This window comes from Oryza sativa, chromosome 6 (genome assembly GCF_034140825.1).
Source record: "Oryza sativa Japonica Group chromosome 6, ASM3414082v1".
In the NCBI taxonomy this organism is placed as follows: domain Eukaryota; kingdom Viridiplantae; phylum Streptophyta; class Magnoliopsida; order Poales; family Poaceae; genus Oryza; species Oryza sativa.
Window position 1 is genome coordinate 23,225,436 of NC_089040.1, and position 14,834 is coordinate 23,240,269.

Consider the following 14,834-nt stretch of genomic DNA (forward strand, 5'->3'; position numbering starts at 1 on the left):
TGGTGGGCGTCACCTTGGACTGCTCATCCTCAACCAAAAACTGAAGGTCTTCAGCTTTCTTCTATTCTTGGGGCATCCACGAGTCTATTGTTGCCTTGAGAGACAGGAAATCTGCTCTCCTTCTTTGGTCTGCCTCCTCCCGCCTTCGCTCGCACTCTTCGAGCATCCTTAAAAGCATGTTAAACTTGTCCTCACTTCCCATGGCAGCTTGCTTGATGAGCTTGGTGGGGATTGGCTCTGATACCAAATTGTTAGAGACCCACTCAACAATGTAATTTCAGAAATAGCAGTGCCAAATCCAACACAGGGAACAACCAAGTCTGTTACAATAGTGGAGTGGTTCTGAGGTGGAAGATGGAAGGATACAAGGGCTAGAAGGTTCTAGTAGCTTCTAGACTAGTAGAGAAGAAGGGAGATAGAGGAGAGATCGACAAAGAGGCCAGCCAGCCTCTAGGTCGCCGCCGCCGTCGTTCGCCGCCTTGGCCAAATGAATCTGTTCGATCCATCTCCTGTAAGCTGCTGCTGCTCATATAATTTTCAGCTTGGCCTTGCTTGGGCTTCTTGGCGATGGGCTGACCAGCCCGTGGTGCAGCCAGCGGCCCATGTGCAGCCCACTCGAGTCCCTGACAGTGGCTGCGACGAGGGCACAATGCCCAGCTGCCGCTGCTGCTGCTGATAATGATACATGCTCCCGTTCGCCTCCTGCAGGAGATCGCCATTGAAGAGGCTGCCAAAGCCAAAGCTCTGCGGCGTTTCTTCTCCCGTGGCCATGAATCGGACACCTGCCGCGGCGTAGGACGCCGGCAACACATGCTGCTGCTCTCCGATGAGGAAGCCTCCTCCTGCAGGTAGGGGGGCGAAATGCTCGCTCCCACTGCTGTTGTTGAAGCTGCTGTTGCAGATGACCGGGTTGGGGGAGGGGGAGGGCGGGCGCTGTGTCGGTAAGCGGCATGGAGGAGCGCACCGAGCATCGTGGCGCTATCGTCCATCACGGCAAAGCCGAGGCTGAGGCCGTCGCTATGGCGCAGCAGCTCGGCCTCTGCGTGCCAGTCCTCTCGTCTCTCCTGCCGCCACGCCACGCGCTGCTCCTCTCCTTCGCCGCTGAGCTCACTGTTGCGCCGTCCGTCTCTCCGCTGCCCCTGCTCCACTGCTGGCCACCTCTCCCCCATCTGCCACAATGCCCGCTCGAGAGAAGCGGAGAGAAGAGAGGGCCCACACTATTTTCTCTCACTTACATATGAGCCCCACATATTTATTTTAATTGTTTTTGCTGACTAGGATGCCACGTCAGCAAAATCAGGCATCTATACTGCCTCGGGACCTTTTTTGGATGGTTTTATATAGTTTAGGGGTACACATTTCGGATATTGTGGTTAGGGGACCTCAAACAGACTCGGCATAAAGTTGAGGGACGGCCGGTGAACTTATTACTTTAGCCTTTCTTTCATTTCTTTTGCCTTTTTTCCTTTTTCTTAAAAAAAATTGTTTCCCCACTGTATTTACAAATTAACCGTTGGTCATCCACAGACCTTCCAATGTAGGACGAGGAGGCCGGCGGTGCTCCGACAGAGAGGAGGAAGGAGGAAGAAGAGCTCCGCAATGCCAAGGCGAAGGCGAACCTCAAGGCCAGCGGCATCGCCGTCGTCTTCGGCTTCACCGTGCTGACCGCCTCGCTCTGCCTCCCCACCGAGGCGAAGCACGCGAGCAACACGCGCTTCATTGTCTCACTCCTGTTGGCATTCGCCACGTCCGTCAGGCGTCAGCGGGAGCTGCCTCGTTTTCCTCAGCTTGACCATGATTGGGCTTCCCCAACGGCTCGTCTCCGGCGTCCAGCGCGGTGCCTCCAAGTGCCTCGTAGCCGTGACGGGGAAATTATTTTAATCTCTCGAGGAGATATCTTTTTGTTGTTTGCATGTCACTAAAATGGTTATAAAAAAATTAAAAATAATTGAGAAGGTGTATTAATATGCGATATAACACTTCACAAATATGCAAGTTTAAATTCAACTTCTACATGACTTAATCTCTATCGGGCATTAACTAAAGCCCGTCATCGATGAGTATTTTCTCATTTTTCATATGAAATGTTTATATTTGTAAGTTGAACTATAGCAAAATAATTAACTTGCAGTATAATAATTCAATTTATGAGTCAAAATAATTTTACGTATAGTAAATGATATCAAATGGAAAAGTCATCAACAACAAAGTTGTACAACTCATCAAGATCTATAACTTTTATTTTGGTCATTTTTCTATATAACAATTTTTGAACAGTTTGAATTTTGAATTTGAAAATATGACAACTTCAAACAACATTTTCAAATACTAAATGATTTCAACTAAAAAAGTTATCAATAACAAAGTTGAATAATTCATCAACATCTATAACTTTTATTTTGGTTATTTTTCTATATAACAATTTTTGAACCGTTTGAATTTGAATTTAAAAATATGACAGCTTCAAATAACATTTTTAAACACTAAATGATTTCAACTGAAAAAGTTATCAACAACAAAGTTGAATAACTCATCAAGATCTAAAACTTTTATTTTGGTCATTTCTTCATCTGATAAAATATTAGTAACATTGTTCACAAATTTTACATATATGTGTTATAGTTTATAAAATTAGATAAGAGATATGTCAATTTTGTGAACAATATTATTATCACTTTATCAGATGAAGAAATGACCAAAATAAAAGTTTTAGATCTTGATGAGTTATTCAACTTTGTTGTTGATAACGTTTTCAGTTGAAATTATTTAGTATTTGAAAATGTTGTTTGAAGTTGTCATATTTTCAAATTCAAATTTAAACGGTTCAAAAAATATTATATAGAAAAATGACCAAAATAAAAGTTATAGATCTTGATGAGTTATACAACTTTGTTATTGATGACATTTTCAGTTGAAGTCGTTCACTAACAAAAAATTCTGTTTGAATTTCTCAAACTTTGAATTTCAAATTTCAAATTGTTTAAATAGAGTCGGATGGAGAAATGACCAAAATAAAAATTTTGCATCTCGATGAGCTCTACAACTTTGGTTTTGGTGACTTTTCCATTTGAAATTATTTATTAACCCTAATTTTTGTTCCAAGTTGTCAAATTTTGAAAATTCAAAATCTGAATTATTCAAATGAACTTATTTGTACAAAGGACCGATACAATAGTTGTAGATCTCGGTGAGTTATACAATTTTGTTGTTTAGGATTTTTGATGGTTGTGTATGTGAATGAATGTATATGAATGAGGGATGTTGGGGTGTGACGTCCTAGCCTAGGGCTTAATAGGATTAATAGAATACTCATACCGACAAGTTACAACTTCTCTTCCGGAAGCTGATCTCCAAAGAACTTTGATGTTAAGCGTGCTTGGCGGCCTGAGAGAGGCTAGACGGCATGCCTAAAAATAAAATTTATTTTTTTTGGGATTATACTCATCTGTGACTGGCATTAACTTAGGCCCGATTGAGATGACTCATCTGTGACGGGCATTAACTTAGGCCCGATTGAGATGACTCATCTGTGACGGGCATTAACTTAGACCCGATTGAGATGACTCATCTGTGACGGGCTATAGTTAATGCCCGTCACAGATAAGGGTCATCTGTGACGGGCTATAGTTTAGGCCTGATTGAGATAGGTCATCCGTGACAGGCTATAGTTTGACTGATCGTCTGGGTCAAAGCTATCGGTGACGGGCTTTAATTATGGCCCGATTGAGATAGGGGGAAGTTCTTCCCAGGTGCACACGAGTAAGGACAAAAAAGACTGGCCTGAGAGAGGCTAGACGGCATGCCTAAAAATAAAATTTATTTTTTTTAGGATTATACTCATCTGTGACGGGCATTAACTTAGGCCCGATTGAGACGACTCATTTGTGACGGGCATTAACTTAGGCCCGATTGAGATGACTCATTTGTGACGGGCTATAGTTAATGCCCGTCACAGATAAGGGTCATCTGTGATGGGCTATAGTTTAGACCCGATTGAGATAGGTCATCCGTGACGGGCTATAGTTTGACTGATCGTCTGGGTCAAAACTATCGGTGACGGGCTTTAATTATGGCCCAATTGAGATAGGTTCATCTGTGACGGCCGTTTACCCTATTGAGATAACTTTTCACATCAGTGACTTCTAGCCTGTAACGGACGCCATGCCCGATTGAGATGGGGGTTGCCGCCCGATTGAGATGATGGTATCTGTTCTAGTGAGCGCAACCACCAGGTTCACGGCCATCTACGTCTCCATCTTCTTCATGTTCTCCACCGCCATCGTCGGCATGTCGGCGATGACGTTGTCGAAGAGGGCCGTGAACGTCGCCGCCACAGCCAACCGGTGGTTCTTCCTAGTCGCCGCGATCAGGATAACCAGCGCCCTCTCGCTCTGCTTGCTTGCCTGCGCGGTGCTCGCGGCGTCCTACGTCGTCCTCGGGTACTTCCTCATGCTCGCCGCCTTCGTGCTGCTAGCCATTACATCCCTCGTCTTCCTCCTCCTCCGTCACTGTGTTCCCAGCGGCCGGTCCGACCTGCTGGATGGTCAACCGGAGCCAGAGGAGGCGCGGCTGAAGGCGATGGAGGACAGGCGACAGTGAACCGACGGTCCTTCTCTCTGTCTGTGAAAACTGTTTTGGGCCGCCTGAAAAAACGATTTTTCTAATAGTGATGTCTTCACCCTTGACCTGGGTTTCAAAAGTGTTGAGTTTGTACTATGAACGAAATACAACATTTTAGGAACAGGATACTTTAACTTAACTACTACGCAGTTGAGATATTTACATGTGAATTATAGTAAAGTGAGATCAATTTATAAGTGACATAACTGCATGTACAGTTATTTCAGGAGATCTGTTTCTAAAGATTTGAGGTCTAGCACCGAGTTTTCTTGTGGCACGGGCAGCGTGTGTCCGACCGGTGATTGGCCTCAGCCATTCGCAACTCACAAGGCGCGTGGGGACCTGTAACACCTGAAAATTTTGAATTTGAAATATGAAAAAAATTCGGAATAGTCAAAAATCTTTTTCCAAATTTCTTTATTGTATCTTACTTTCTTTTTTCTGTTGTGCTTGACCACAAGGACGGAAATTAAAATCTAATTTGGATTAAAATATTATTTACTAAAGGAACCATGATTATAAAATAATAAAATATTTGTAAATATAAATTATCTTCCTAAAAACTCTTTTTCTATAATTTAGAACCCCTTTTGGGTATTTGTTTTACGAATGTCTACAATTACTGAATCTTTAAAGAAAACCCCCTTCAGGGATAATTCCTGGAGGAAGTTATTTTATAAACAAAATCTAATATTAATTAATATATGAAAATCCTTTTTAAGAAATAATCTTTTGTATTTGTTCTACAAATAAAGGCTAGTGGGAATTTGCCATCTAAACCCTATTACAAACTAAAATCGTAAAAAGAGTTTATTTTAAAAGAATTCACGGAAAAGTCTGGTTTTCGTCCTTGAAGGGCCTAGCCCAGCCCGCACAATAGAACATGTGTTTCTTTGAGTACATTTAGGTTTTTTTTTTTACCAAAGATCTTGACTAAATCCATCCGGGTGAATCCCAAATCTTGCCAAATGTTAAATCCCTCAGGATTCGAATTCTGTAATTCGATCCTCCTTCTAAATTGAACCCCTCCTGAACAAATTATTCCGTTATATGGAAATACTCAATATTGTCAATAATAGGTTACAAATTGAGGGCCATGACTTGGTGTGCTTGCATGGACTTGGCTATAATAAATTTTGGCTCCCTTTTACTTAGAAGTTACCGCACTTTCTCATTGTTTTACATGCCAGGCCATACATCCCTTTCATTGAAGAGAACAAAAATGCATTTTAGTCCATTATATATCTTTGTGTTCTACAAACAAAACAAAAATTATTAATCATTCAAGGCCGCGTTTGTCTATCCTTAGGCCGTGTCTGTAATGGCTTCAGCTCTAGGATTCTTGCTGAAAATATAAATTGAATATGGTCTGTATTTCTTTGATGACATGGCAGGCATATTACCGTATTGAGAAAGATTAGTTATTTCACTACATACTTTAGATGTATATTAGCCAAAGGAGGTTACACCAGTGTAATTATCACGGCTGGGATTAGTTTTTTCACTACTTTCAAGAAAGAATAGTTTTTTTATTAAAATAAAATGTTTCAGTGTGAGGAGCATGCACTACTACAGAATACGTTTTTACATACGGCCGGCAACGATTTTCGCATGCGGCAAAGATCGCCATCTTTGCATGCGGCCAGGGCACCCGCATGCGAAAAATAAGAAAAAACGAAACCCTAGCCGCCACCCGAGCTCGCTGGCTGCTCCTGCCGCCACCTGTTCCCGCTCCCACCGCCGCCCGTCCCCACTCCCGGCTCCACCGCTCGCCCCCACTCCCGCCGCCGCCGCCCACCCCCGTTCCCGCCCCCGCCGCCCGTCCCCGCTCTCGCTGCCGCCGCCCACCCCGCTCCCGCCGCTGCTCGCCTCGCTGCCGCCGCCGCCCTCTGCCGCTTCCACTGCCAGCCGCTCCCGCCTCCCGAGGTCGCCGCGGCACTCTTCGCCCAAGGTCGCCGTCGGATCCGGGCAGGACGAGGCCCGCTGCCTCCGGATCCGGGCGAGACGAGGACCGGCGCGGCCGGATCTGGCCCATCGCCTCCTCGTCGTCGTTGGCGGCGGCGGTGAGGAGGAGATGGCGGTGGCGTCGCCGCCCGAGGTCGCTGCCTCAAGTCGCCCGAGGTCGCCTGCCGCCGGATCTGGCCCGTCACCTCCTCCTCGTCGGCGGCGGCGGCGGTGAGGAGGAGATGGCGGTGGCGCCGCCGCCCGAGGTCGCCACCGCCGCTAGCTCCGGGCCAAGCCGCCCTAGCCACCGCCGTGCTCGAGGAGGAGTGGAGAGGAGAGAAAGAGAGTTGGAAAGAAAGAGAGAGTGAGGGGAAAGGATAGAAAGAGAGAGAGAGAGAGTGTGTGGTGGTAAAAGTATCTAGACAGGGGAGTGAGAAGGGGTGATGAAAAAATTTGAAGGGATGAGGAGGGAAAAACAATTAATTTTAAAATATCAAAACTTCGAATCAAAATTTATCATATTAAATGAACTCATATGAAAAAGTTATCAAAAACAAAGTTGTACAACTCGTGGAGATCTACCAATTTTCTTTTGGTCATTTTTCCATCCGAGGTTGATTGAGCTATATAAAATTTAAATTTTAAAATATAAGAAAGTCAAATAATATTTTAAAGCAATAAATGATTTCAAATGGAAAAGTTTTAAACAACAAAGTTGTATAACTTACCAAGATCTACAACTTTTGTTTTGGTCATTTTTCTATATGACTTTGTTTGAACAGTTTGAATTTGAATTTCAAATTATGACAACTTCAAACAACATTTTCAAATACTAAATGATTTCATCTGAAAAAGTCATCAATAACAAAGTTGTAGAACTCATCAAGATCTATAACTTTTATTTTGGTCATTTCTTCATCCGATAAAGTGATTTATAAAATTGTTCACAAAAATGCACATATCTCTTATAAAGTTTATAAAACTACAAGAGAGATGTACATTTTATTAACAATCTTATAAATAACCTTGTCGGATGAAGAAATGACTAAAATAGAAGTTATAGATCTTGATGAGTTATACAACTTTGTTGGTGATGACTTTTTCAGTTGAAATCAATTACTGGTTCAAAATATTATTTAAAGTTTTGAAATTTAAAATTTTAATTGATAAAACAAAGTCACAAGAAAAAATAACCAAAATAATAGCAGCAAGAACACAATAACATGATAGAGCATGATTTTAGAAATATTTAGAAAAAAGAATCATCTAATTTGGAGTTCATAGTTTTAAATTTTTGAAATTTTATTTTTGCATACGGCTTCTTAAGTGGCCAGTATAAAAAAAAATAATTTTTCCATACGGGCGCTTAAGTGTCATTTTTACATGCGGTCCTCTTAAAAGACCCGTATGGGAAAATCGATTTTTCCGTACGGGCCACTTAAGGGGACGCATGCAAAGACGCCGCTAGTTATGCTCCGTTTGCAAAAATCAAGGGGTCTCACAAGTAGTGATGACATTAGCCACGACGTCTCTCCTGCACAAATCCTGTGAAGTCCCACTGATGAAGCAAGAGATGAGCTCCCCAGACAGGATTTGTCCACAATCATTTGGTTATCAGCAATGCCCTCGATAGAGAAGTACTAAGGTCGATCATAGAATTGCCATAGCAATGTGCCATTTCCAGGTGCGCAGTAAGTTCAGACTGTAGAATGAATGTGCTGTGCTGTACATACTACGGTGTATAATCAATCCACCTGCTAATCCAGGCAATATGCAGTCCATTTCATCCATACAATGAAATGAAAAGGGGCATGCATGGAACATAGCATTTCAGTGTTCAGTGACATCAACAGATCAACTAACAACAATTACAGCTAGAGATGTGCGCTGGATACACAACTATCCCTATTCCAGTGGTCGAGAAGCTAGGCTGGACAGAGTCGTAGTGAAAAGGAAGTGAACAACAGCACTCGTGTAATCCTGTGGGTGCTCCTGGGACAGTAGAGGCGACGACTATCACGCATAGCTGCGTGCAGTGCACCCCAATCAGGATTCAGGGCAAGCGTTGCTCCTCCTTCAAGACAGGTTTCATTTCCCTGGGAAGCTGGCCAATCTGTCTCTTCAGCTCTCGCTTGAATGCTTCTCTATAGGATCCACCGAACCAGACTTCCTTGAGACCGGTTAGTGCTTCTAATCCAGAGAGCCTCAACGATGAGACATTACAGCAACGGAGCTTCAGACACTCAAGACTAGGCATTACTCCAGAGTGAAACGTTACGGCCTGTAAACTGGGGCTGCAGGAAATCTTGAGTATCACGAGACTGTCGAAGCCTGAGTGGAACTGGAGCCCATCACCTGACGGCAACATGGCCATCTGTAGATTCAATTTACTGAGCTTCCGCAGCAGCGTGATCCACTCTGGCAGCTTGTCGTCTGCATACCCGTACAGCTTAAGGCTCTTTAGGTTCTCTGGAGGCTTGGAGATAGCATCCAAACAGCCTCGATTGTTCTCCTTATTGAGATGCACCGACAAGGATTCCAAGTGGGCGTGACCAGAGATGGCAGAACAAAACTCCCGACAGTTTCTCCGGCTGATGCCAGATACTCCAAGCTTGCGCAATTGGGTAAGGTTCTTGAGCTCTTCCAGAATAGCTCGGCCCTTCTTTGCAACACTGACGTCGATGACACCCAGAGTGTGTAAGGTCGTCATTTTTCGAATCCCTCTGGGCACCACAATTCCACCATTGCAGGTGCCAGCAACAGCAGGCTGCTGGCCGCGGTGCCGGCTTGTCCACGTCTCCCGCAACTCGAATAAACGGGACACCGCAGTTGCATCACTACAACAAAAATGCTTTGTAGAGACATTTTTCTAGTACTATAGAGACACTTTTCAAATGCCTTTACAATACTATAGAGGCATTTTTAAAAATGTCTAATAAGTGTCTTATGGTGAATTGTCTCTATAAACGAAGAGGCATTTTATAAAATGTCTATAAGGTGGTAGAGGCATTTTCTAGAGACATTAAATTGTACCACAACCATATGAAACCAATGTAAAAATGAGAATAAAATATTTTCCCTTGTTTTTGCCAATCCTTGAACTCGTGATTTCTTGATCAAATCATTCTTATCTTCAAGGCACTAACCAACTCAACCTCATGTCATTCGTTGTATATGTTTATGCCTTAAGCTACTTATATTTAGCCATTTAGTATATTTTTTTTTGTAAGAAGTGTCTCTACAGAGTTTAAAGTGTCTCAAGCAAATGTCTTTACATGTTAGACACATTTTAAAGTGCCGAAAGAATGCCTCTACAAGATAAAATATAATAAAATGCGCTGAAAATATTTCTAAAGTGTCTCTAGAGTAAAAATTTTCTAGACAATTTTGAAAGTGCCTCTATAAAGTGTCTCTACGCTATAAAACTCCTGATCTTAGAGGCAATTTGCAAAATGCCTCTACAAAAGCGCAGCATGTGGCCTGCTCATTGACGTCGACGGTTCTGATAATGATGGGGAAGCTGTTGCTGATGCTGCTTCTGGTGGCGGTGGTCGTAATCGTAGGATTCCATCAGTACTGGTATCATCATCCAGTGGTACAGGTACAGGGTTACCTGCACGAACATACTGCAGCTTCTTTAGCTTGGTGATGCTTGTTGGAAGATTGATAATGGAGGTGCATCTGATATCAAGAGTCTGGAGGTGCCTCAGCCCACCGAAGGAATCCGGCAGATAAGTGATTTTGTGTCCTCTTAGGGATAGGAACTTGAGGCGATGTAGCACCTTCCCAATATTCTCGACATCAACATCAGTTACATCGCATGCATCCTCCAGGTCGAGCACACGAAGCACTCCCATCTTGTTGGAGATGAAGAATGACTCCCATGGACCAAACACCGTTAAAGACCGTAGCCTCAACAAGTCCAGGCTGTCGAACAGAGTCTTGTTCCTGTCCCAGCTGTTCCAAATGGCTAGGTGTTGTCCCAGTGGCGAAGCTAGAGCAAATGGGTGGGGGGTGCCTAACTTTATCAAGACTATAATGTCTTTTGTGATGTTCAAGCAAATAGTATAGCTAACACATAATCGGCGAGATGATCCTTGAGGACAGAGGACGAACACTCACTCTAGTTGGTCGAGCAGCAGGCAGCGGCTCTTTGAGTCTTTGACGCTGACGAGGACGAGATCGGCGAGATGATCAGATGAACGTCGATCGTCGAAGTCGAACGCCGGCGAGGCAGGCAGGCAGCCACGATCGTCGCACGCGCAGCTGATGCGTCTTAGTGGGCAGCGGCTTCGTCTTCGTGCAGTCCTGTCTTCGTGGGCAGCGGCTCGCTCCGGGCGTCGGCGTCGCGACTCGGGAGTCGGGAGGAAGGGCAGGCAGTCGATGCGTCGCTGCGTCGGTGTATACGGCACGTCTCGCGAAGTCGTCGTGAGGAGAAAAAGAGTTGGGCAGCTGATGCGTCGTGGGCTGAATAAGTGGCATCGTGGGATTCAAGGTCTGGTGGGGGTGCCTCCTATTGGGCTGTAGGGGTGCCTAAAGGGCCAAAATTTGTTCATCTCTAAGAAATTTTAGGAATCCGGGGGGTGCCTGGGCACCCAGGCCGCCCAAAGTGGCTTCGCCCCTGTGTTGTCCTATGTCGCCTTTTGTGGTTAGTCTCCAGCAATAGCCCTCCAGTACAGAGACTTCTAGTGGCAACAAAATTCTTTCTTCCACTGGCCGCGAGATCATGTACTCGTGGAAGAAGCCATTGAACTCGTAACAGCCATCCATAGTTGCCTGCCTGATCACACTCTGGGAGGAAAGCTTGTGGAAGAGCTCCCCCATTTCCTCCAAGCTATTGCTTTCAGAGCCACTGGCATAGCCCTCCGCGATCCATCGCCTCACCAAACGCCTTCGCCGAAAGGTTTTGCCTTGAGGAAAAATTAAGAGATATAACATGGATCTCATGAGTGATGGAGGACAAGAGCAAAAGTAGGAATGCATCCAGGCGAATAGGCCCCGTAAACAGTAAAATTCTTGGCTGGTCTGTAACTCTTGCATAAAGTTGGCTATAAGATACTGACACTGCCATTCCCTTTCCCTTTTGTCTTCTATATTAGACATATATTGGTTGGCCCAGTATCTGGCTAAAGCAACTATTACTTGGGGAAGTCCTCCACTCCTGGATAAGATAGCTTTTACATTTGGGTCGTCCCGAGACATGCTGTGTTTGATATTTTGAAGCGTCTTTTCTTCAGACAAGTTATTATTATTCTGAGATTCCAGTTCTTCCAATAGGTCTTTTTTATTCAGAAGTACCAATTCTTCAAACGGGTTTTCACTATTCTGAAATGATTTTTCTTCATACAAGTTTTCACAGTTCAGGGATACATGTTTTTGAAACCAGCTACTCATATTTGGAAATACATATTCTTCAAACGGGCTTCCATTATTCTCAAACTCATGTTCTTCCTGTTTGTTCGTTTCAGAAAACCACTGAAATGTTTGTTCAAATGAATTTCCATTATTCTGAAATGCCTGTTCTATGAATGACTTTTCAGTATTCTGAGATGCCTGTCCTTGAAAGTAATCTTTGTTATTCTGAAATATCTGTACTTCGCATGAGTTTCCATTATTCTCACATATCTGTTCTTCGATTGAGTTTCCATTATTTTGAACCGACTGTTCTTTGAACGAGTTTCCATCATTCTGAAATGCCTGTCCTTGAAAGTAATTTCTGTTACTCTGAAATGTCTTTTCTTCACATGAGTTTCCATAACCTGACTGTTCTTTGATCGAATTTCCATCATTCTGAGATGCCTCTCCTTGAAAGTAATTTCTGTTATTCTGAAATATCTGTTCTTCACATGAATTTCCATTATTCTCACAAATCTGTACTTCCATTGAGTTTCCATTATTTTGAACTGACTGTTCTTTGAACAAGTTTCCATCATTCTGAAATGCCTGTTCTTCCTGCTCATCCCCTTCAAAAATATATCTAAATGTTTCTTCATACGAGTCTCCGTTCCTCTGAAATTCTTGTACTTCAAACATGTTTCTATTATTTGTAAAAGCTTCTTGAAATGCCTGTTCAAACAATCCAAAAATCATATTACTAATCAACTACTTAATTTGTAATAATGGTCAATGATATACAAGTTTTATTGCATTTACTATGACATCATCTGATTTAGCACTGATATAATTTGTTGGTTATCATCGTTCGCACTTTGGAATAATTCTCTTTTGAATACAAGCAGCCCGTAGTGTTGGACCCCAGACTATGTACTACTTCCTCTGTCTCAAAGTACAGCTATTTCTATAAATCAAATTTGTTCTACAATATATAGCTATTTCTAGCTCTTTTGGTGCTATCTATGCTGTTATACCTCACAACCACCAACAATCCTACTCCCTCCAAGTTTTCCATGCATTAGTGAAGGATATTGCGGCCCTTTTATCTCATTCCTTAATTCCTCTAAAATAAGCTAGAAATAGCTAGGAGTACTATATTTTAGGATGAATGGAGTGAAACATAGCCTTGGCGTGTGGTTCTTTATTGGCCACGGCCACGAATTTCAGTAGGAGCAGAGGTCAACATGTCTGTGGGACGCAGATGGCAAGAACCTCAAGGATAAGACAGATAAACATTCAATTAACTTTGAAACTTTTAACTATATATTAGGACTTTCAAAACATTGAAGAGGGATTTTAAGAAACTTCAAAATGAATTAATTGCTTGTATTTTGAAATGCTATTAATCTATGGTGGGTGAACAAGAATTATTTTTGGGGTTAAGTATTCAACTATTTTTCGGGCTATCATTATATGCTTTTGTAACCCTGAAGTTTGGGGGTATATAAGATTGGATGTCAAAGCCAAACATATAGGGCTATAAAGTCCAATATGTACTTTCTGAACACCCTATACATTTACAACCCACTAGCAATTGTTGCATCTAAAGCTTAACACGTAAGCATGTCACATCATTATAATTTATTACTTCTTATGTTTGAAAATATAAAACATGTTTTATTTTGTAAGGACAAAAATTTGAATAACAATTGCTTTACTAATATATTATTTACATAACTTAAATATTATAATAATATGAAAGTACTTTTAAACATGAATGAAATGCTATCAATTTCGTTTCAAAAAAGTTACATTCTAATAGAGAAATTGTGAAAATATGCCTAATATTTTAAAACAGAGGGAATACATTGTAGAGTTTAAGATATAAGCATGCAATTCATCATTTTCATATTTCAACTTATATATATATATATATATATATATATATATATATATATATATATATATATATATATATATATATATCATTCACTACTACAAAAGTGATTTTTCTGTACGAGACCCCATGATTTTCGCAAACGGACCATAACTAGTGATGCCTGCAAAAATCGCGCGGCATTTTCGCAAACGGCTCCTTAAGAAGCCCGTATGGAAAAATCGATTTTCCCATACGGGTCTCTTAAGAGGTCCGCATGCAAAAATGATGTCATTTTTGCATGTGGCTCGGAAAAATCGATTTTTCCATGCGGCTCACTTAAGCGCCCGCATGCGAAAATAAAATTTGAAAAATTTGAAAATTTGAAACTAGTGTATCTCACTCATACAAACTCCAAATTGGATGATTCTTTTTCCTAAATGTTTCTAAAATCATGCTCTATCATGTTATTGTGTTCTTACTGTTATTATTTAGGCCATTTTTTCTTGTGACTTTGTTTTATCAATTTAAAATTTAAATTTCAAATCTTCAAATAAAATTATGAAGCAATAAACGATTTCAGCTGAAAAAGTCAACAACAACAAAGTTGTATAACTCATCAAGATCTATAATTTCTATTTTGGTCATTTCTTCATTTGACAAAGTGATACTAACATTTTCACAAAATTTACATCTCTCTCTTATAGTTTATAAAACTATATAATAGATATGTACATTCTTTGAATAATCTTACAAATCACTTTGTCGGATGAATAAATGACTAAAATAAAAGTTATAGATATTAATGAGTTACACCAATTTGTTATTGACAACTTTTTCAGCTGAAATCATTTAGTATCTGAAAATGAAAATGTTGTTTGAAGTTGTTATAATTTGAAATTCAAATTCAGACTGTTCAAACAAAGTCATATAGAAAAATGACCAATACAAAAGTTGTAGATCTTGATAAGTTATACAACTTTGTTTTTGATAAATTTTCCATTTGAAATCATTTACTACCTAAAAAACTATTTGAATTTCTTATATTTTAAAATTTAAA

The 14,834-nt window shown here is 41.5% G+C and overlaps 1 protein-coding gene and 1 pseudogene across 1 annotated transcript; one reads left to right on the forward strand and one right to left on the reverse strand.

The window, feature by feature from the left end:
* Positions 1–950: 950 nt before the first annotated feature.
* LOC136357032 (uncharacterized) lies at positions 951–4,599 on the forward strand (annotated as a pseudogene).
* A 4,018-nt stretch (positions 4,600–8,617) lies between these two features.
* LOC107281295 (disease resistance protein RGA4-like) lies at positions 8,618–12,621 on the reverse strand. Its single transcript, XM_026026431.2, has 4 exons — positions 11,107–12,621; positions 10,977–11,031; positions 10,027–10,660; positions 8,618–9,401 (listed from the first exon to the last, which is right to left on the reverse strand). The coding sequence occupies exons 1-4, from the start codon at positions 12,595–12,597 to the stop codon at positions 8,618–8,620; spliced, it is 2,964 nt and encodes a 987-aa protein (XP_025882216.2). The 5' UTR covers positions 12,598–12,621.
* Between the last annotated feature and the right edge of the window lie 2,213 nt (positions 12,622–14,834).